Raw genomic sequence first — 24,088 nt, 5'->3', positions numbered from 1 at the left:
TGAGTAGCTGAGATCACACACATATCACCCCACCCCCCGCATTTTTTTTTTTTTTTTTTTTTTTTTTTTTTTTTGTATTTTTCGTAGAGATGGGGTTTCACTGTGTTAGCCACGATGATCTCAATCTCCTAACCTCGTGATCAGCCCTCCTGGACCTCCCAAAGTGCTGGGATTACGGGTGTGAGCCACTGCCTCTGGCCGAAAGAAATAATCTATAAAGAGATTTATATGTATCCAGAAAATTTTGGGAAATGATAAAAACAGGTATTGTCAAAGTTAAATGAGCCTATTTGAGTTCAAAAGAGATTGAGCTTAAATAGAGAACTGTCTAGACATATTTTTGTAAAACTGCCAAACATTATGAAGAGAAGATTCTGAAAGATTTCCTGAATGAATATTTTGAAAGAAAAAGTAAAACACAAAAGAGTGAGACCGCTTTTAAATTTTCATTTATGGAGACTACAAGATAAAAAGACAAAAAAGTCTTTCAAAATTCTCGGTGAGCGTTATTTTCATTCAGTATTTTCAATACAGTTTTCCAGCCAATCTATGAATCAGGTGAGAAGTAACTAAGCAGCCATAATACATGGAATCAAATACTCTACCTGTATAGATACTCTCCTGGGAAAATGGTTGAGAAAATACTATAGCAAAATGAAGAAATAGACAAGAAATAGACCAAGAATCCTAGGAGCTGATCCAACTTAGAAAAGTAGTGATGTGATTTCCTCAAATGAAATCCATGCAGAAGGTCTTAGAAAACACAAATATAGTTTTGATCAGAAGACAGAACTCTAGGATGGCCACTGTGCTGTGGAGTGCAGTGAAGTATGGAATGTGTTGCAAAGACGATACCATAGGATTGAGAGTGGGAGGAAGAAAATAAATATTTGAAAAAGCACTTAAAGGCAGAAGAAAACAAGTATGGAATTAAGGAAAAACAAAAGGTGAACCAAAAAATAATATAAGGGTATTATTCAGATGTATGGCTATACAGTCACACACCACATAACGACATTTTGACCAGTGTCAGACTGTATGCAGAATCATGATCCCATAGGATTACAATGAAGCTGAAAAATTCCTATTGCCTAGTAATGTCATACCCATGGTAACATCATGGGGCAATAGTTTACTCATGTGCTTATTGTGATGCTGGTATAAACAGACCTACAGCATCGTCAGTCATATAAAAGTGTACCACAAACAATTATGTACAGTACATAATACTTGGATAATGATAATAAATGTTACTGGTTTATATATTTACTATGCTATACTTAAAATTTTTATTTTAGACTGCATGCCTTCTAGTTATATTTGTAAAAGTTAGCTGTAAAACATCCTCAGGCAGGTCCTTCAGGAAGTATTCCAGAAGACATTGTTATTGTAGGAGATGACAGCTCCACACATGTTATTGCTCTGAAGACTTTCCATGGGACAAGATGTGAAGGTGGAAGATGGTGATAGTGATAATCTTGATTCTGTGTAGGCACAGGCTAATGTGTGTGCTTGTGTCTTAGTTTTTAACAAAATAAAATTTAAAATATGAAAAAAGTGTAAACATAGACAAAAGCTTATAGAATAAAGATATAAAGAAAATATTTTGTAAGCTGTAAAACATGCTTTAAGCATTGTTACAGAAGAGCCAAAAGGTTAAAAAATTTAAAAGTTAATAAAGTAAAAGAGTTACAGTAAGCTAAGGATGATTCATTATTGAAGAAAGAATTTTTTTTTAATTTAGTGTAACCTGAGGGTACAGTGTTTAAAAATTCTACAGTAGTGTACAGTAATGTCCTAGGCCTTCACATTCACTCACCACTCACTCACTGACTCACTCAATACTGCAAGCTCCATTCGTAGTAAGTGCTCTATACAGGCGAGCCATTTGTTTTTACCTTTAGCAAACATAGTTAGTTTTACTATATCATTTCTACGTTTAGATATGTTTAGACATACGTATACCATGGTGTTATAAGTGCCTACAGTATTCAATACTGTACATGCTGTATAGGTTTGCAGGTTAGGAGCCATAGGCTATACCACATAGCCTCAGTGTGCAGTAGGCTATTCCATCTAGGTTTGTGTAAGTACACTTTATGATGGTCATACAATAACTGTATTGCCTAACGATGTATTTCTCGAAACTTTTCCCTGCTGTTAAGCAACACGTGGATCTAGTCATAACAGTAAGAAAAACGTGAACATTTAAAAATGATTGCTCAGCTGGGTGCTGTGACTCACTCCTGTAATCTCAGCAATTTGGGAAGCCAAGGCGGGTGGATCACTGAAGGTCAGGAGTTTGAGACCAGCCTGGATAACATAGCGAAACCGCATCTCCACTAAAAATACAAAAATGAGCCAGGTGTGGTGGCACATGCCTCTAATGCCAGGTTGGGAGGCTGAAGTAAGAGACTCGTTTGAACCTGGGAGGCAGAGATTGCAATGAGCTGAGATTGAGGCCACCGCACTCCAGCCTGGGTGACAGGGTGAGACTCTGTCTCAAAATAAATAAACAAATTAATTAACTAATTAATAAAAAAATATTGCTTTAAGGAAGCATAACTCAGTATAAGGGAGGTAGGACTAAAGAATGCTATGAAGAATATTAAAGTGCTATCCTCACCGTTTGATTTTTTAATTCATAAGCAATTTTTACTTTAAAAAATAATTCAAAGTAAAGGATTAGAGATATAAAATAAATTAAGACTTTTATGGAAGAGAATTTTTTAAACAAGACAAAATAAAAAGGCTTAAAGAAAAGGCTGATTTATTTAGTACCCACACTTACTCATTTTCATCTTCAAATAGGTTTTGAAAATATACAATGTGCCAAGCACTGTCTGAGGACTCTGGATTCTGCAACAAATAAAATGGAACAGAACCTTTGGTCTCATGGAGTTTACATTCTAGCAGCATGGAACATTATAAACCAGAAATATGATACAGTAGTAAATTACATGCTATTTTGGAAGAAAGGAGCAGTTAGAGAAGAATGCAGCAAAGGGCAATCAGAAGTGAGAGAAAAGGTAACAAAAGAGGCTGGACTGAGAACTCCCCAAATAGAATATTCACTTCTCTATTCTATAGCAGAATGGATTAGTGGTGGGGAGAGGCAAGAACAAATTCTCAAGGCAACTCTCTCCCCTTGAAAGTAAAAGAAACATATGGAATGGATATGTAGTACTAATCTCCTAATTAGAACATTTTTTCTTAAATATATATATATATATGATATACATATTTATTTATTTGTGGTCACATATAATTGTAGAAATATATAAAATATAATCTGGAAAGAAACATATTAAATGATTTCAGTCATCTCTAAGAAGGGAACTAAGACAGTGTTGGCAACCAAGGGAAACTTTTCATTTATCCAAAATGTTTGGATTTTTATACTGAAGACATAATTTTATATTACCTAAGTAATTATAAGTGAAATTAAATCCACATAAAAACTTTGAAATCCAGTTTAATTAAATGGCTCTAATGATTAAAGTCAAAATTATAAATGCAAGTTTTTGGTTATATATCGATTACCACAGTAGCAGCTTCATACAGAGGCTTTAAAAAAAAAATGCCCTTTACCTTCTAAATCCCTAAAGCAGTATTTCAGGGAAATACTTTGTCAATATTACCTTTCCTTTGTCAAATCCATGAAATAGCAGTTGACTTCTTAAAATAAATCTCAAGCTATAAAATGTTTCTTCTAAGTATTGTTGCTCCTAGCTTCCTGCTGGGAGGGGATAGTCTTTATTTTCTCTCTTGTTGTTTTCAAATCCAAGAATACTTCCTCCCTAAGCCTAATTCTAGACAATTCGTCTTTACAGTTTGTTTTTTGAAACCGTTTTATTCTAGTTATGTTCATTCACCACACACATCACACACACACACACACACACAGATGCATGCACTCACACAGACAGACACAGACACACACACAGACAGCATGCACAAGGTACTTTTCCACCTCTATGTTTTTTTTTTTCAAATGAAAAAAAAAAAAAAAAAACAGGGAATTTGCTCTGACTCTAGCCTGGAGTGTGCTGTTGGATAACAAACTTAATAAAAACATTCGGTTACCAATAAAATCAAAATTTGGAAGTAAAATTTTCTTGGAATAGCAGATGTTACCTTTTCTTTAGTCAGAAAAAGGTCAGGGCACCCCTAGAGTCACAAGAGTAATTATTTAAAATCCAGGATGTGGCCTGATCTCTGTGAATTTGAGTGTGCATTTTTGCCAAAGGGAATTTTCTTTTGCTTCATTAATCAATTCTTTTGCTTAAATGTCATGTCCTCCATATTGCCTTTATTGGCTTAACTGAGCCAGAAATGATCCCTCCTTCACCGAATTCTTATAGGCCATAGGTTATGTCACAAATATTGTTCTCATTCACTGGTTTTCAATGTTGATATGTGATACTTACAAGTCGTAATTCTCTTTACTAGCCTGGAAACTTCAGGACTAAGTGCAGTGATCGTGTCATATGACACATTTTATGTTGAATTAGAAAAACAACACAACTATGTTGCTTTTCCATAATTTCTAGAGTTCTTCTAGAACTCAGTTTCATACAGGGTGGATCATTTGAAATTCAATTCAAGAACATTTTCTTCCTTATATTCTAAATATATCTCGATTAGTTTAACTTACCAAAAGGTCACTGAGCATGATTTCAGGTACATTTTTCTAGTCACAATTTCAAAATGATTACATAAAATCAATGCAGAAAAGGTTGATCAAGAATTGAGATTATCTTCTAAATTTTATGTGATAAAATACTTCCTAGAACTTTAAAATAAGCACAAAGCATGTTTAAAATAAAAACACTATATACATTTTATTTTAATTTATATGTATTATCAGAAAAAATACTGCAAATATACTGGGAAAAAGTAATTTCACCAATCAGAAATAAGCAATACTGCCAGAAATTACCATTTTACTTGGGATTTTTTAAGTTATAGATTTACAAAGGAAAAGATATAGCAATAGTACTAATGAAATGCATTTTTATAAATCTTCAAATCAATAAGATTCAGGACATAAAAGCATGATATTTTGAAGCACCAATCTCTAGAGTCTCCAAACTTAAAAACAGATGTACACAGAATATTGCAGTGAAGTCACTCTAAATTTATTTTTATAAATAGTATTGAACCAGCAGAGTAGGGACTCATTCAGATTATGGTAGATATTCATGCTTGTATAACTACAGATGTTTATGTTAATATCCCCTTTAAATGGAAGGCTTTCTATCTTAAGTATATTCAAGACAGATTGGGCCTTTTTATTCCTGTGGTGCAAGAAGCCCCACCTCTGCCTGACACTCCTTTATGGAGAGAGAAAATCGCATAGAACAAAGGAGAAAATTAAACAATAAAGCAGAAAAAAGAGTTTATAATTAAAAGTGGTAAGGAGAGGTAAATATAGCACTAGGAATGGTGTCATTCAATTTCACTCTACTGAAAATTAAGCTATACCTCAAGGTTTTTATAGAATTATATTCTTTTTAAAAAGTAAGAGAGAGAAGAGGTTAGCAAGATGCAATCACTGATGTTAACATTATTCTTAAGATTAATACTCAGTTTATACTTAAAGCTAATATTCTAGGTTACCCACTCTCTCACCCTTCTCTCCTTTTCTCCCCCTTCCTCCATCCTTTTTTCCTACCTTGCTTCTATCTGTGTGCCTAAACTATTATGGGCAAAACATTAACAGTTTCCCAGGAAACAAAAGGGTTCAGACAGCCTCTAAATTATAGAAGTTATTTCCTGTGGCAATAAGAGTACACACGTTCCTTTAATCAAGCATAACAAAATCCCTAGAGACTGTGCTTTGTACAAAAAGGCTAGGTATTTTCAACATGTAAAGAAAATGGTTCAAAAATGTAAGTGAAAAATATAAGCCAACAATGCCAACCTTGGTGCTTATATACAGAAGAATTTTTAAAAAGAGTCAAACGTCTGAATTTGTTTCAGTCTCATATTTTCCAATGAAAAGATTAAAGGTTGTTCTATAATTCTAATTAAATGAGTCATATTTTACCTTTTACAGAGTGATGAAATGATTACTTTTCTCTAGAAAAGTCTAGTACAGTGCTCCTTTGGAAAAATAAACAGAGAATTTTAGTTAGGTGATGTGGGTCCTATCTCTGACGTTGCCACCAAAATTAGTGGAGCCTTAATAAGTAAAGATCATTCCTTGGCTTCGTTCACTTCCTCTTCAGAGCAATAGAAATGTCTGCTGCAAAGAGGCTAGACTGAATCCTCTTTGAAAACTACAGTGTGGCCACACCACAGTACCAGAAATAACACAGACTTGGCTTTATTCTGTGTTGCCTCGTAACCAGTTGCATCAGCCTACACGGGTCTGTTTCATTGTTCATCTTTATCACACTTGCGATCTCCCACTTCAAAGATATAATTGAGCATTCAACTGATGAATTATGCTGAATTATGAAATTACAACCTCTAATTCTATAACCTAATATATTCTGCCTCTATTCTAACCTCCTTCTATTTAGTTCCAAAGACTTAGCCCTTTTAGATAGATAGATTTTAAAAATCTATCCTTCAACTATTGCTATTAAAACTCTTCTTTGTCATCTTAATTTAGGTACTTTGCCGTATCTCTTCTGTATCCTTCTTGTCTCTTTCTAAGTATTTCCAAATCCATTGATGTCTTTTCTCTAGACTGTAAACAAGCTCACATCTCCTTCTGAAACAGATCCCTTGGCAGGACTCACAAAAGGGTTAGCTTGTCTACTCAGCCTGCAGCTCTTGAACCCTCACGGGAGGGTAAGCACACAAGTGAGAGGGTGCAGGGATCAGGACAAATGCTTCTGGGTGCTGGCAGGAGTAGAACTCTGTGTGGCCCTGCGGCAGCATCAAGGTTGGGGGGTATCCATGACCCCTGGAGCTCCAGAGAGCATGTATTACAGTGTGCTCTTTTAGCTTCACTGTCCATGGATGGCTTAAGTGTTTAAAAGCTCAGTGGAGGAGGTGGGGGAGTCAGGGTGACAGCCTTTTGCACTTGCCCTCTTAGTACCTGAGTTCTTGATGGCATCCAGGAAGAATAAGGTTGCATGAATGAATTGAAGGGTGGTGAATGTAAAGGATTATATTGATTAGTAGAAGTGGCTCTCAGCAGGATAGGGAACTGGAAAGGGGATGAAGTGGGAACGTAGTCTTCCCCTGGAGTTTGGCCATCCCTGACTGAAATTTTCTCCAAAGTTCCACTGTCCAAGCAGTGTCTCTGAAGGTAAGCTGCTTTTCTCTGATGTCCAGTTGCTTCTTCTCCTCTCTCCTTTTCTGCCTCTCTGCAACTCTGCCAGTGGAGCTTAGAAAGCTTGATGTGTTAGTCCATTTTCATGCTGATCATAAGGACATAACTGAGACTGGGCAATTTACAAAATAAAGAGTTTTAATAGACTTACAGTTGTATGTGACTGAGGAGGCCTCATAATCATGGCAAAGGAGCAAGTCATGTCTTACATAGATTGCAGCAGGCAAAGAAAGAGAGCTTGTGCAAGGAAATTCCCCGTTCGAAACCATCAGATCTCATGGGACTTATTCACTGTCACAAGAACAGCATGGGAAAGACCTGCCCCCATGATTCGATTACCTCCCACCATGTCCCTCCCACAACATGTGGGAATTCAAGATGTGATTTGGGTGGGGACACAAACCATATGATTCCATCCCCAACCTCACCCAAATCTCATGTCCTCGGATTTCAAAACCAATCATGTCTTCCCAAGAGTCCCCACAAAGTCTTAACTCACTTCAGCATTAGCTAAAAAATCCACAGTCTAAAGTCTCATAAGTGACAAGGCATGCCCCTTCTGTGTAGGAGCCTATAAAATCAAAAGCAAGTTAGTTACTTCCTAGATACAATGGGGGTATAGGCATTGGGTAAATATAGCCTTTCCAAATGGAAGAAATGGGACAAAACAAAAGGCCTAGAGGCCCCATACAAGTCCAAATGCAGCAGGGCAATCAAATCTTAAAGCTCCAATATGATCTCCCTTGACTCCATGTCTTACATCCAGGTCATGCTGATGCAAGAGGTGGGCTCCCATGGCCTTGAGCAGCTCCACATTGTGGCGTTGTGGGTATAGCCCCACTCTGGCCTGCTTTCATGGGCTGGCATTCAGTGTCTGTGGCTTTTCCAGGTGCACAGTGCAAGCTGTCAGTGGATCTACTAGCCTGGGTCTGGAAGATGGTGGCCCTCTTCTCATACATCCACTAGGTGATGCCTCAGTAGGGACTCTGGGTGGGGGCTCCCACCTCACATTTCCCTTCTGCACTGCCCTAGTAGATGTTCTCCATGAGGGCCCTGCACCTGCAGCAAACTTCTATCTCAGCATCCAGGCATTTCCATACATTCTCTGAAATCTGGGTGGAGGTTCCCAAACATCAGTTATTGACTCGTGTGCACTCCCATGCTTAACACCACATGAAAGTTGCCAAGCCTTGTGGCTTCTGCCCTCTGAAACAACAGCCCGAACTGCACCTTGACCCATTTTAGTAATGACTGGAGTGGCTGGGATGCAGGGCACCAAGGCCCTAGGCTACACACAGCGAAGGGATCCTGGGCTGGCCCACAAAACCATTTTTTCCTCTTAAACCTCCAGACCTGTAATGAGAGGGTCTGTCACAAAGGTCTCTGACTTGCCCTAGAGACATTTTCCCCATTATCTTGGTGATTAACATTTGACTTCCCACTACTTATGTAAATTTCTGCAGCCAGCTTGAATTTCTCCTCAGAAAATGGGAGTTTCTTTTCTATGGCATCATCAGGCTGCAAACTTTCTGAACTTTTATGCTGTGTCCGTTTTAAAACTGAATGCATGTGGGAATTCAAGATGAGATTTGGATGGGGACACATCCAAACCATACCACTTGATAAAATGCACATTCTGAGTCAGTGAGTATGTGGTAGAAGACAGTGTTTCTAGTTCTAATAAGCTTCCAGGTTGATGATTTTCCTTCTGGTTAAAGGACCACACATTGAATAGTTAGGTCCATGATGGGGAAGGACTTCTCCTCATCTGCATGCCCCAGTTGGTTATAGGTTTGCTGTGTTTTCCATAGCTCAGTATTTAGGGTGTGAGCTGGGGCCTGGCGCAGCTGGAGCCCATAGGCTAGAGATCTCTGTGAGTTACCAGGTTTATTTACCCCAACAGGATGAAACATCAAAGTGTGCTTCTCAACAATAAAAAATATTGGAAAGCCCTTCCCCAGAATTCTAGCCATGCAATCTCGCCTATTTCCAGGTCTTATACTCCCACCTGTATATTCATTAAATGGATATCTCATAGGCATCATGTTCACTATATATATTGAGAACTTAACTCACGATATTTGTCTACAGGACTGTTCCTTTTCTTGTATATTCTATTTTTGTCATGGCACTATCATTCTCCAAGTTACTAAAGGAATAAATATGATTATCTTACACTACTCTCTCTTTTTCTCACATCCAATCAATGGACAAGTTTTTTTTTTTTTTTTTTTTTGTCATTTCTCATTGTGTTTCCTTCTCTCTGTTTTTGAAATCTGCTGTAGCATTGATCATGTACTATGCTCTCTGAAGCCAGTTTTGCCCCTCCCCAACAATCAACATATTTTCTTCACAGTTATCTGTATTATTTCTCTTTTTTTCATTTGTGTTATCAAATTCTTGGCATGCTTTTTTTAAAAAATTTTTAATTTTAATCTTGTGGGTACATAGCAGGTGTCTATATTTATGGTGTACATGAGATCTTTTGATATAGGCATGTGATGTGTAATAATCACATCATGTATAATGGGGTATCCACCCCTCAACTATTTCCATATTACTTCTTTAGTGGTATTTCTGAGATGATCTGACCATGCTCTTTTCCTAGCAGTCACAGTCCTTTTTGCTTCAGTGAAGGTCTGAGTTCCACAAGGCAGAATGCATCTGGAGCCTCTGGACATCCTTTAGAGATCCTTCCAAGAAGTTCAGCATGCCAGTTCTATTTACAATTTCTTGGCCAAAACTTGGCCACAGAAGCACATAAGCCTGCCAGGAAAACTGCAAAATCTTTAACATCTTGGAAGTGCCTTTAAAGAGAAGGCTTTTCTTTCTAATGGCTAAAAAGAAGCCAGAATGAATGAAAGCAGAGCATCTATCTTCTATCTCAAAGAAGCAATCCCACATTAAGGATGGCAAAACAGCAAGAGAGAAGGACTGGCAACCCTCTATTCCAGCCTTGAGCTGTTCAATTGCTTTTCTTGTCTTTTCTTTTCTTTCTTTTACTCTTAAGAAGATGAAAAATCTTTCTTAAACCAATGTTACTGCACATTTTCTGTCACTCACAAATGAACCTAATCTGTACTAAAACAACAATAAGAGGCTGGTCTGTTCATCCCTTATTTACTTTCTTGCCATTCAAAAGCCCTCTCTTCTACTATACAAAGAATTTTAGAAACAAAGATACATATCTGGCATTAAGGTTACTAACATATGTACTTTTTTGAGATGGAGTCTCGCTCTGTTACCCAGGCTGGAGTGCAGTCGCACGATCTCGGCTCACCACAACATCCACCTCCCAGTCCAAGCAATTCTTCTGCCTCAGCCTCCCTAGTAGTTGGAATTACAGGTGTGCACCACAAAACCTGGCTAATTTTTGTATTTTTAGTAGAGATGGGGTTTTGTCATGTTGATCAGGTTGGCTGGTCTTGAAGCCCTGACCTCTAATGATCCACCCACCTCAGCCTCCCAAAGTGCTGAGATTACAGGAGTAAGCCAGTGAACCCGACCAAGGTTACTAATATTTAATTAAATAAGAAAGTATATATTTTCTGCTAAAGGGAGATCACCAGATTTTGACCATGTTAGTTTTAAAAAATTCTAGCTGGATAGAACAGATCTACACTTCACATTTTAAAAGTAGCATATTAAATATAATCACTCAGTCTATAGAAAGGTCACTCAGTTCTTCAAAGAGAGAACCAAGATCTAATCCTGAGTCTTATTTCTCCAAATTTCTTCTTATCTTCACATGGCACACAAGTGAATGAGGAGAGGCAATAGAATTGAAGGACACTTAATTTAGAAAACATGTGAAATAACTGAGATATTTCTTATAAAGGCATATATCTCATCCTTTTACTACTATATTTTTAAATTTAATTCTGATTTTTCTCTAGGAATTTGAATTTTTTCATATCAATTAAGCGTAATCTTTGATGTGAGATTGTATTTATGATAACTATAAATATACCCACAGGGAATGATATGCATTCACCCTTTTGAAATAGAGCAAAATTTTATGTTCACAGTTATCACTTAGGGGGAAATATTTAGGCTACACATAAAACCTAACTCTCCACTATAGTCTCAGGAGGCACCAGCAAAGGTCTGCAGCAGAGTCAATGACTTTGATGATTCTCACCCTATTTAAGATTTGCAGCAAGAGATATCCTAAATTTCAGAGATTTAAGGCGAAAAATATTTTAGAATCTTTTCAAGTGTTTTAAGGTCTTTACAAAGAAACAACATAAAGCAGAAGGAAGATTTCTAATAGTTCTATCTTTATAATCCTCTGCTGCTTCTATTCTTACCAATAAATAAAACAGGAGGCAAGTTAAGGACACAGAGGTCCATTTATTTGTGCTAGACAGTAGGATACACAAAAAAAGAAAGGTCTCTTGGTACTTTAATAGACTAAATGTAAGCCATTTCTTATAAAGGAATGATTTAATAACTGGTGGAAAATATTTAGTACATATTAGATTGTTTTGTTATTAATAAGAAAGTAATTTATAAAGACAGATTTTCTCTAAGTTCTTGGGGTTAGGATTCCATTACACAGTTCCATCTTTATCACTTATCAGAAATGTAATCACTTGTTTATAAAATCAAGAAAACTTATATCTCTCTTTTTTATTGGATGTTTGTCTCATTTAACCTACTAATAATTTAGTTTCTGTCTTTAAACTTCTGATAAGTAGAACAAACTGATTTTAAATGACGGAAATTAACAAAAACATGTGTATGTTGACATCAATTGGATAAGTGAATACAGAATAGCTTATTAAAATATGTTCTTCCCTTACAATCAAGTGTGGACAATGAAAAATTTTGTGACAGAAAAATTATTATTTGAATAAACATTTGCTGATATTTTATAATTCCCTTGAAGAGTCATACAGATTTTCCTCAGCAGCTAGTCCTAACACAGCAATACAGCATGGATTTATTTTGAAAGAAAACTTGAGGGCCCATGTGGAAATATCTCCATGAAGTTCGCCATATTCTCCATTCCACATGGAAACTGTGGCCTGTGCCAACAATGCTTTTCCTGCCCATTCTAATTCCATCCTCTTTTCTGCCCATTCAAATTCCATCACCTGCTTAAGATTCATTTAATATTTTCTCCTTCTTTTTAAAGAATTTATACTCCTTTCCATTCCAGAAAAAAAAGGGGTTTCTCAATATTTATTATTATTACTATTTTGAGTAGTTATTCATAATTATATTTTCAGTTATTATCAGCAAAGAATCATCATTCAACCACCTTTTATAGAGACTCATAGGATTAACACATAAATGTATGTAAACAAAGAGATTAAAAGACAAATACAAATGTTCTGTGATACCAATGGTTCTCCATCTATCTAGAGAATTAGAAACTTATTAGAGATTTTGATCCCAGAACTCTGATAGGTGTAAAACTAGAAATTCAAATATGATACCTTGAGAACATGCATCATTTATTTGATTAATATATAGCGTTGTCATTTAGTTATGCTTTCTCTTTTCAGTGCAAATATCTTTTCTAAACTAGATGATTACATCATACATTGATTTAAAGATAAGTCTTCTATATGAAATAGCAATTTTCTACAACTATTATGGTAGGAAGCATTATTTTAGCTGAAAATATTTAAGAAAAACCACCACAAATGAAAGCTGACTACTGATGAAATAGTAGAGTTGGGAATTGTTTCCAAATAAGAACAAGTAAGGCATAGGTGAGTAAGAAAATGAAAATTTTTAGGATTTTTTTTCTAGACATTTTTCTGTGAAAAGGAGAGATAAGATGCAAGTGGGGATATATATTACCACACACACATAAAATTAGGAATAAAGAAAAATAAGCTACACCAAATTCCTCATCGAATGTTCCCCTGAATGTTAGAAGCACAGAATGACAGCATAGTAATTTTGGCTATGCCTGGAGTTATTTATCTGAAATTGTTAATTTGCTTTTGAAAAGAAGAAATAGTGCTTCATACCAGAAATTAGTAAGCCTTTGCAGCATGCTAGACACTCTTTCAAGCCCTGCAGATAGAACTGGGAATGTGTTTTGGTCCCTGCCCTCAAAAACTTCACAGTTTGAGCTAGATGGAGACAGTGGCAACAGTCCTGGGAAATGTGGCGTTGGCACACAGACGAAGCATCCTCATCTAGATTTCAGGGAGACCAGAGGCTTCTTAGAGAATGTGAAATGAGTTAAACAGGAATTAGCCAGGCAAAGAGATGGGATTCACATTTTTCTCCCAGTCATTCAATGGAGAACATTTGGGTAGTCATTTCATTGAGACTCAAATCACTTAACTTCTTGCAGGCTTCCACCTAAAGTATTAGATGACCAATCTGACACTCCCCCCACCACTCACAGAGAAGGTAAGCATTATTTGCTGGTGATTTCCTCACACCCTACTGCTCTAGTAATTACATCTATTTTCTTTTCATTAGTAGTATTTTACTCGTTGCCACAATTAGCTGCCAATTATATTTTTTAATTTTTTAGTAACATTACTGTGAGATTGTTGTACATATTTCCTAACTCCTGAACTGGAGAACATCCAGAGCTAATATCAAGACCAACTGTTGAAATCTTGCTTTATAACTAAAAGTTAACTTTAAGAAGGAATGTAAACTTTTTACGTGTATTTGACATCAAAAACAAAGTCAGCAGGGTCTAAACCTAGTCAACAGTGTATAGAAAAACAAATGACATAGAAATGAAAATATATCCAAGATTTTTTTAAAGGTATTTGAATACAATTATGATGTGACATTAGTAAGAGCAGCAGTGTCTACAGAGAAAGTCCGGTGGCTTCTTGAAACCATATGCATTTATGGAAAAATATACTGCTAAAGTTCTCTAATGCTTTTAAGACTAACTTATTTTACAGACTGTTTTACTTGTTTATTATAAAAAGCTGTAAAGTCCTAGTAAAATTCAAAATAAATGAATTCTTTTTTATGTATTTCTATGCCATGACCCAAAATTATATGTTATATGGCCCTAGTCAAAGAAGCATCATAAAAGCATAGCAACCATTATAACAAGGGTTGGTATCATCCTAAGGTGGGTGGGCAGAGGATTTTTTCTTGGGGGGATAAAAGTCTTATTATTTTTATTTTTAAAATAAATATTTAGAGAGAGTACATAAGAAAATACATGATATATCTATGGTATTATAATTTCATGGAAGTTAGTTACAAAAAATGTCTATGAAAGGTGCCTTAAGAGGCAATAATGAAAACAGTTGAGAAGTATACATTACATCACACAATACAAATGCTTTACACAATACAAATTCAGTTTTTCATGGGTCAAAGAATCAAACCCTTCTCTTTTCCACTAGATGCTGCCAATTGTATCTGTTTTACAACCTCTTCTTGAAGTAGATAATATTTTCTAAGAAGACTGATCCTATAAACTTTATGAGATCTTAAACACAATACTTCCTTTTTACTCCACATGATAACATAGACAATGAAATAGAATTCAAATCTAAAATCCTAGAAAGATGTGACAGACAGGAGATGTTATCTCAGTGCTTATGTATTATTTGTTGAGAATGCATGGCATTGAAATAAACATTATGGAGGTAAAACAAAGGCCAGAAATGATTCTATCCCCATGGGAGTTAAAATTTAGATACAGAGAGAAAATTTGCATGAAAATCTAAAACACAAATTGGAAACGGATATCACAGGTTCTCCTCTCCACAGTGATATAGTGTTAAAAGTTGGGGTTTTGTTTCCCCAGTACTTAACACACTGCTTTGCATGTAGCCATTGCTCCCTACATTATTATAGAAGTTATAGAGATATTCAGGTAGAATGCCATGGGCTCTCTGAAACTAGAGAATCCAAACTTCATGCATGGAGTGCCTGCATGGAAAACACTATCATTTAAAACTATGGCTCAAATATAGGCACAATTTTTATGAAGAGGAAGGTCATTAAAAACCCCCAAAGAACACAGAAACAAATATTTGTGGAGGTACATAAAGGAAAAAGTAGTTGACTTTGTCTAGGAGAAAACAGAAGACATTTTAGTTTTGCTAATTAAAAACAATAAATATTTTCCTTCTGAGTAAACAAGTCCTTATCACAGGGAATTTTAAAGTTTAAGGGATGACCACCTGTTGAAGGTGTTCAGAGATTCTAAAATTGAGTTAGAATATTGGATGGACCAGTTACCTCCATTGTAAGCCCAGTCATTCTGTGTTGGCAATGGTTGTATAATATTATCAGAAATATATCAGGGTTTGTCCATAATTCCTAATTGGTTATGGCAAATGTTTGTATGCACTCATGGAGAATTCTTCATTGCTTACATCGGAAATCCTTCCAATCAGTAAGCTTTTTCCAGAGACCTTTAAATTTTATGCTATTCCTAATTGTACCACTGAGGTGATTGCTTCTGTGCATCATGTTGCCTACAAGGTACTCGTAATACTTCCTCCTAAAAGCCTCTCTAGTAAGGAAAACATTTCAGAAATACACTATGATGGAGCTGTATTGTTTACCACTGTTTTCCCTTCTGATAACATCTCAGGATTTAAAACTCCATTTATTGAAAAAGTGTGTTGTTGCCATGCAGTTGTTAGAATAGCTTCATTGACTGTCACTGAACAGCTCATTCCATTTATACACTGTGTCTGTTGCTAAACAGTTAGTTTTATCTTGGAATTTCTGCCTTCACTCCAGAACCAGTTCTCTGGAGGAATCAATCGTCTCTTTTGGCCATTTCCCCAAGCAAAATAAAGCCACAGGATATACCATCCACCTAATAAGAAAACAAAAAACTAAAACTGAAAAAATAAAAACTTTGTATTTCTACATATACATGTGCATACATATGAATTTGAGGCAGGTGGATCACAAGGTCAGGAGATAGAGACCATCCTGGCTAACATAGTGAAATCCTGTCGCTACCAGAGATACAAAAAATTTAGCTGGACATGGTGGTACGTTCCTGTAGTCCCAGCTACTCAGAAGACTGAGGCAGGAGAATCGCTTGAACTTGGGACGCAGAAGTTGCAGTGAGCCGAGATTGCACCACTGCACTCCAGCCTGGGCAACAGAGTGAGACTCTGTCTCAAACAACAACAACAAAAAACCCTGTAAGTACTGTTAATGCAAGTATATAAATAATCATATAGAAAACGGTAGGAGACAAGTTTGGTGGGAAAATTAAGGAGGCTTTACTAGATATGTTTCAGAATATAAGGAAAAGTAGATGATGTACCTTTTCCAAAATAATTCCCTGAAAATGTCCTGAGAAAACTTGGGTAAAGTGTGTTATCTGTAAATATGGACTAGTTTATTAGATTAGCTAAAATTAGAGAAATGCTAATATTAAGGTTCTCTTGATAAGTGATAGAAAGATATTAATGTGTGCCATTAATAAGAACTGGCCCTTGAGATAAATAGCATAAAACTATGATAAATCTACAACTTCATCATTTGGTTCTGATAAGTCTCATCAATACAGCTGAGTTCAGGGACCTTTGAGTACTTCTCCTTGTCCTACTCCAAGTGTTCTATCCTCATCATTGACAAATGTATTTTCCATTCTTTCTTTTCACCACAGTATGCTCATCTTTATAACCTTTTGTAAATTCATGCTCTGGCAATTAAATCTATACAAATATCTGAATTCCCAGCTGATGGCAAGAAATCTAGCTTTTCTGCAAGCATCTTAACCTCAAAATACCCCAAACCAAATTCAATGTCTTCTTTTCTTCCAACTATGCAAATACTCTACTATATTTCACTATTTCTTTTAAGAAACTACATTTTGAAGGAATATTCTCACAGTTTCCAATTCTAAAACAATCAGAATAAACTTTTATTCTAGTAGTTGTGTCATTGTTTCTTTACATAGCTCTTACATAGTTACTATCATCAATCCTATGACTAATCGTAATTTTGAGGTAAACACTACCTCTTAAGTAAAAGAACTGATAGGGATATTTTGAGTCAAGTTATAAAACTATTCCTGTAATGATGACTTCTCATTTACAATTAAATTACTTGCTTCTAATTTTAGCCATATTTCATTGTGAAGCAATGCTGTGACTCCTCCATATTTTTGTAGTTTTATTCATGTAGCTAGCTCAATAGTTGTTGCTAGTAGAATACAGTTTTGAATCATTAACTGTAATTTCAACTGATTTTGACAGTCACCATTTCCCAATCACATACTATGTATCTGTATCATTCCTTTTGCATAGAATATTCCCTTAATATACCATTTTGCCCCTTGAACAAATATCTTACAAGGCCCATCACAAATACCAAGGCTTCTTGATAGTTTCGCTTCCTTATATTCCCTAAAATATTGCTATCTATAATTGTTTCTTTTGTTGTTTGACCCTTTTCAGTTTATTCTAGACTCTAAGTTGCTAAATGGAAAAGGTAATATTTATTCAACCATCCATAGCTAAATTGTGCTTAGCACAAAAATTTGTGCACAGAATTTCATGAATAAATCTTGTTGAATTGCTTAATCTTATACAGTAAACACATAATTGCTGATTGGCTTGCCTCAGTACACAGTTGTGTGTTTAAGGGAAGAAAAACTATATAGAAGAGGAAATATTTGTCAAGATGTTCTTTCAATTGGCAGCGCAAATTGCTCGAGGCATGGACTGGACTATGATTCTTCCATACTTGGGACAATTTATTGTTATTTTCAGAGAAAAAGGGAAGAATCACGTTATATATATCAAAGATTTTTTTAAATCTATATAGAATCTTGCTACACCTGCATGTAGTAAATCATAACAATAGTAAAAGTTTATTCCTAGAAATACAACTTTCTTCAATATCTTACATAGAAAAATAGAGACAACATTAAATATTATTCCTCTCATCCTCCAAAAACATACCAACAGCAAAACCAGTAAGTTCCATGCTAAAATATTTTACTAAGGCTTTGAAGTAAACCAAGAAAATATTACATTTTTTATTGTTATAATATCTGAAATTCACACATTCAGGTTTTGACACAATGTGCCCTAATTTATTCAAGTAGCAATCCTCTGTTGATATCAACATGTAAAGATGAAAATTTAAATGATATGGCAAGAAAGTAATCAACTTAAATGAAATATTTTTGGCTGTTTCCCTGCTTTTGGAAGTTGTTCTGTAAGCTCTTCATAATGATCACTTATCTGCATTTCAAAGAAAGCTGAACACTGATGTTTTGTTCTTTATTTTATTAATATGATAACTAAAATCCAAAAGTCATAGAAGAATTATTTCATAAAATAGCAATATCCAAACCAAGTATGAAAGTTTTAAAAACTTTTTTGTAAATATTTTGTAAATATTTTTCTGCTGCTTTTGCCTTAATAATGCTTATATACTAAAGTATGGATGATACTTTAGTGCTTTTAAAAACATAAAAGCACTAAAGTATCATCTGTAGGTTCATAAAAATATGCTAAGAATACTAAAAATTTGTATATTATGATAACATTGCATTGATCAAATTGTGTACTACTAGGCAACAGAAACTCTCATACATTACTGATATAAGTGTAAAAACATACAACTACTTTGGAATACTGGCAGTATCTACTAAAGTTAAACACAGCCATGCCTATGTTATGCTTAGCAATTCCCCTTCTAGAGAAAGTCTTGGACCTTAACTTCATGATCCCAAAATGCATACATGTATTCACCACAAAAGATGTTCAAAGATATTCACAGCAGTACTAACAAACCCTAAGAAATACCCAAATACTCATCAACAGGATAATAGGAAGGTTAATTATGATGTATTCATATAATGGCATATGATACAGCAATGAGAATGAATAAGCTATTGCTACATGCAACAATATGGATAAATCACATAAACATAAGGCTTATAAAAATAAAGCAGACTCAGAGTAATTATATAAAATTCTAAAATGGAAAAAAAACATTTATTATATGAGTGAGGAGAGTGATTATCTTTGACCAAGGTAGTGCCTTGGAAAGGATTATGGTGGAGGAAGAGGGTGGGGTGGGTGCTTCTGTGACAGTCACACTTCTACTTGTTGAACTGTAGTCTCTTCACTTAGGTATGTTCCCTTTGTAAAACTTTATCTAGAGGAAAATGTATTATTCATGCACTTTTCTCTGTGTATATTGTATCTCAAAAATATGTTTTTAAAAAATCTTCAAAGCCTATGAAATAAAAAGTCTGTACCAGTAAATTATCTACTTATAAATATCTGTGGTTTCTGGTTGTTGTTGCCTGCAAATTGCCCTGGTAAGCTGTTTTCAAATTTAAAAATATGTTAGGAATTAATGCCATTACTTTCTTTTGTATTTATCTTTTTTCTTGTTTCCTCTGTGCTCAACACATCAGGGTTAGAATTAGAGAATAAAGAATCATTTCCATGAAGACATTTATTTTACAAAATATTTCCAGTAGAGGGAGCTTCCTTTTTTTTCCACAGGAAATTCTGTTTTGGGTGTCATCACTAAAAGTGAAAATGCTTAATTTTTTACATATAATTAAAGTTCTTCATAGAGTGATAACCTACTCTCATCTAAGAGTAGTCATGGATACATAAAAATTTGTTTGATTTATGAAAGGAGAAAGAAAAACTTGATGAAGAATATAAGTTAGGAAGTAAACTTTTGTATGTTATATATCTTTTCAAAGAATTACATTTTTGCGCTACTCATAAAATTTATTTCTAACTACAATTATTTAAGATTAATGAAGATAAATTCTTATAATCACAGTCATCCATTTGAAATACTTTTCATAGCTTTTAACACAATTGGACAAAAATCAGAGAATCTAGTGATGAAAATTATTTATCTCAGAACATGTTTTAACAAATGTCATAGTGAATTACCATTATACAAATTTAACCTCATTGACCAAAACCTTTTGGTTTCTGACTTTAGCTTCCTAAATCTAAGTATCTATCAACTAAGCTAATCTGATTTCTTTGAAAAAATGCATTTTACCATCTAAGCCATGAAGAAATATATTACAGGGAAATTATCAATTTATATTTTAACATGAAGTTTGTACTCCTTTACATAAAAATTTCATAAATATAAAAGCTCCATATACTTTGCTTTAATTATTACAAATAAAATTTCTGACAATAATAAAGTTACAAAAATTTACTAGATCATATGAAAATGATTTTCATTGAAAATATTTTGGTTAAAAATAGTTGAATTTCTTATTTTGGGAAAAAAACAATAATTTCAGAAATAATAACCATCACAATCAGTTTCTATTCTATATAAGCAAATCAAAAAAATTTAAGTTTCTATAAGGTAGTTTGAGATACACTACTGGTTTTTTTTAAGGTAGTCCAAAGATGAAAAATTGACATAACCATAAAGAGTATTTACATACTCCTAATAGAAATCAGTATACATATAACTTGGTTACTCTAGTTATTTGATTTCAATCCTCCTTTGAAAACCTTGCAAGCCATAAAAATGGAAATCCTATGGTAATTAATTGTAATAGTAAAATAAAATTTACATTGGTGGGTTAAAATTCTATGTGAGCAGTACCTTATCTTTACACATTCATTAAGAACAGGGTAAAATTATCTGATCCTTTGCCTAGTTCTCTTACACTCTTTAAATTATTTTTTAAGCCTGCCAAATATGACAGGATTATGATAAGAAAATGACATGTTATAGAACAATTTCATAGTTTAATGGCTTTGTTATAATATTACTTTCATCAAGAAGATTCTTCCTGACATAGAACATATCTAATAATCTATTTATGATCTTGCTTTCATGTATTACCTGAACTAGGTCATTAGAAAATAGTACTTTCAAGGCCCTTATTTTGATTCATTTAACTTAACCTTTGAATATACCAACAATGTTTGGAGTTTCTCTCATCAGTAAATGACTGTCTTCTATATTTCTGCATTTAAAAAAGTAATGTCTCATTTCTAAATAGTAAATGTTTTGTAACTTTCAAAAAGAGAGTAACACCCAAATTATATAATTCACTTAGGAAAGGGGAACTTTAAAAGCAATTTGAGAAGGAAAACGTAGGCTTTTGAAATAATTTGTATTTTTTTCTCAGCTGCAAATAACTCAAGATGCCAGTTGCTAAAATGCACTAATTAATGAAAAAGCAAATGAGTAGGTCTCAGTAGATAGACAGCTAGATAATTTAGATAGACAGCAATACTATTAAATTGATTGTTTCAACAAGTCAATATAGAATTGCAAATTTCCCGGTTTCATCAATAACAAGTGGTTGTAACGTAATACACAGGCTTAATGAGTTCTCCGACTGTTAAATCCAAGCGGACTCACCTGAGTAACAGTGCTGCTTCCCAGAAGTAAAATCCCGAAACTAATGTCCGAAAGTGTCTCACGTGGGCCATGATACGGAGAGATATTCACGATCCTGAAAATAGTCTTATCCAAGGCATGGGGAACCAGAAAGACAGAATGAAAATGTGCAATCTAACCCCGCATGGTGTTGGTGTAGACTGATGCTTGGGAAGCTTCAGCACCTTAGACAGCTCCCTGCAGTATGCGGACCCCTTCTCAGCATTGAGCAGAAGGGGAGAGTCACAGGGTTATAAATGTGCAGGTGATTTTTAGAGTGAAATTACAAAAATGAGTGAGATGAAATGTCTGAAGTGCCTAGGTGCTGGGCAACAATTCTCTAAAGCTCCAGCAGCAAAGGAAGAATGTTCGTCCTTCCCTGACTGAGACCCAGGATTGGAGGAAGAAGAGCAGCAACAGCCGGAAAGAGGATGCCTCTCCACCTGCTCCAAGCGCAGCCCGCCGGAATCCCGCTCTCCACCTTGGGCTAAAACCCCAGACCTGGAGCGCGGCAAAGGGAAGGGGGGGTGGGGCCGGACGACCCGTCCTGCTGGCCAATCACGACCGCACAGCGGGACGGAGTGACAGGCCACTTACGACGGTAGGCGGGGCTTAGCATTTCACCCTTTAACAAAACCCAAACAAACCAAAAGGCGACTGGAGCGAGGTGGGCGGAAAAAGCCACAGGGAAAAGTCAGAGATTTTGTGATTTAGGTAGTGTAACCCGGCGGGAGGGACCCTCTAGTATTCCCTTCCGGGAAAAGACACACTTTAGGTCTTTTCGGATGTGACACTGTCTCTTAGACTCTACACCGAAATGCAAGAGTCAACAGTAAACCCAGACCCTGGCGGAGGGCTGGAGAAGAGAAGACAATGTGGTGCATGAACGCCCGTGGAACGGAAGAACCAGCTGCTTCTAGAATCCTCTCAAGCCTGGCCAGCTTCTGGCCAGGAAGCATTGTTGACTGGATTTAAGTTGGGTTTCCTTCAGTGATAGTAAGGGTTCTAAAAAGATGAAAGTGTGAAGTCTAAAGAGATGGCTACTAAAGACGCAATCCTTCTCACTTGTTTTTGTTTTGCTTTGTTTTTGTTTTGTTCTATTTTGTCTTTCCCGTTTTACATCTTCATAGTAAGTTCAAGTGAGAAGAACAGCTAGGTTACATGGTACCATAAGGTCCATCTTTTCTCCATCATGTCAGCCTTTCTGTCCTTCTTTTTCTCTATTTTCCGCCTCTCCTTCTCTGTCCCTGTTTTCCTCCCTTCCCACATTTATTTACTTTGGGTTTTGGATAGAAGACTGGAAAAGAAAACTGTGTGTGTGTGTGTGTGTGTGTGTTTGTTGTGTTGTTTATGTATTTCAAAGTAATCGAATTTTTTAAAAATTAAAACTTATTTGATCTTTATAGTGGCTTTTATTTACTATCAGCCATGATCAAAATGTTTACTCCTTGAATCTTAGATTTTCCCCAAAACTTCCTCAGATATTTATTCTGAAATTCTTACTTTCATCTCTTAGTCTATTGACATGTCAAAAATGATTCCTCATCTCGACACATTAGTTATTCCTGAAATTCTCTGTTCAACTGGAAAGCATAAGTCACCACCTTCCAACCCTCTCATATGAAAAATCTCTCTCTCTGCACGTTAGTAAAAAAGTTTTATTTACATTCAGTGACAATAAAGAGTTTCCCAGATTTATTTCTAGGTGTTCTTATTGTACTTGTCTCTTTTCACATAGTGGTTTTCTGATTTAAATGATAAATTGCCAGAAGTTTCATAAGGAACACCACTGATTCTGCCCAGGAATATTTGCACCTGGAGAGGATTCATATCATTTTTATTAACTTAATTATTCATGATGAATCATCTTTTGAAATCTCACTAAGCACAAAAGCTTTTTAGCTGGTCATTCTTTGAGTAGCAGTAATAATTGTTTAAAATCGTACACCGTAAAAAACTTCAAAAGTTTATTTGAAGAATACGTGGATTCCTTACTCTGCTTAACCACTGATTGGGTACTTTTAGAAAAGCTATGCTCTTTAAAAAATATTTTTTAATATATATTTTAAAGTATATTTATTGAGAAAATTAGATTAAGTGACCTTGCAGATTTATTCTCTGGCTTGAAGGAGACAATTAATGTATGTTTAAGTCAATAAATTAATAGATAATATTAAAACTCTTGATAGTAATCTGGAAAATTAAATTACACAGTAGCTTAAAAGGCAGGATAATTTTAACTATTTCATCTTGCAGTTAACATAAAATGTAGGAATATACTTTGTAAGATTAGTATGACATAAAATTAGTATGGATCTAATCCTTTTTTTGACATAAAGGTCATGTGAGAGAATGGTTGGAATCCTCATAATACTCATTTTTCCTAACACCATAATTATTTTCTTCAAATGACTTATCACTCTTTGTTATCATCCTCCTCATTTATTTGTTTGACTTTTTCACTAGAGT

The 24,088-nt window shown here is 35.1% G+C and overlaps 1 protein-coding gene across 2 annotated transcripts in view; it reads right to left on the bottom strand.

The window, feature by feature from the left end:
- Nucleotides 1-22,024, bottom strand: part of GLRA3 (glycine receptor alpha 3) — a 169,551-nt gene extending 147,527 nt beyond the window's left edge. For both annotated transcript variants that reach the window (XM_023226760.2, XM_023226766.2), the window contains exon 1: nt 21,602-22,024. In XM_023226760.2, coding sequence (XP_023082528.1) covers nt 21,602-21,672 — 71 coding nt within the window. In that variant the 5' untranslated portion in view covers nt 21,673-22,024. The remainder of the gene's footprint in view (nt 1-21,601) is intronic.
- Between the last annotated feature and the right edge of the window lie 2,064 nt (nt 22,025-24,088).

Source organism: Piliocolobus tephrosceles, chromosome 3 (assembly GCF_002776525.5).
Source record: "Piliocolobus tephrosceles isolate RC106 chromosome 3, ASM277652v3, whole genome shotgun sequence".
NCBI lineage: Eukaryota > Metazoa > Chordata > Mammalia > Primates > Cercopithecidae > Piliocolobus > Piliocolobus tephrosceles.
The sequence above is the reverse complement of the archived record's forward strand: the minus strand, read 5'-3'. Positions and strand labels throughout refer to the sequence as shown.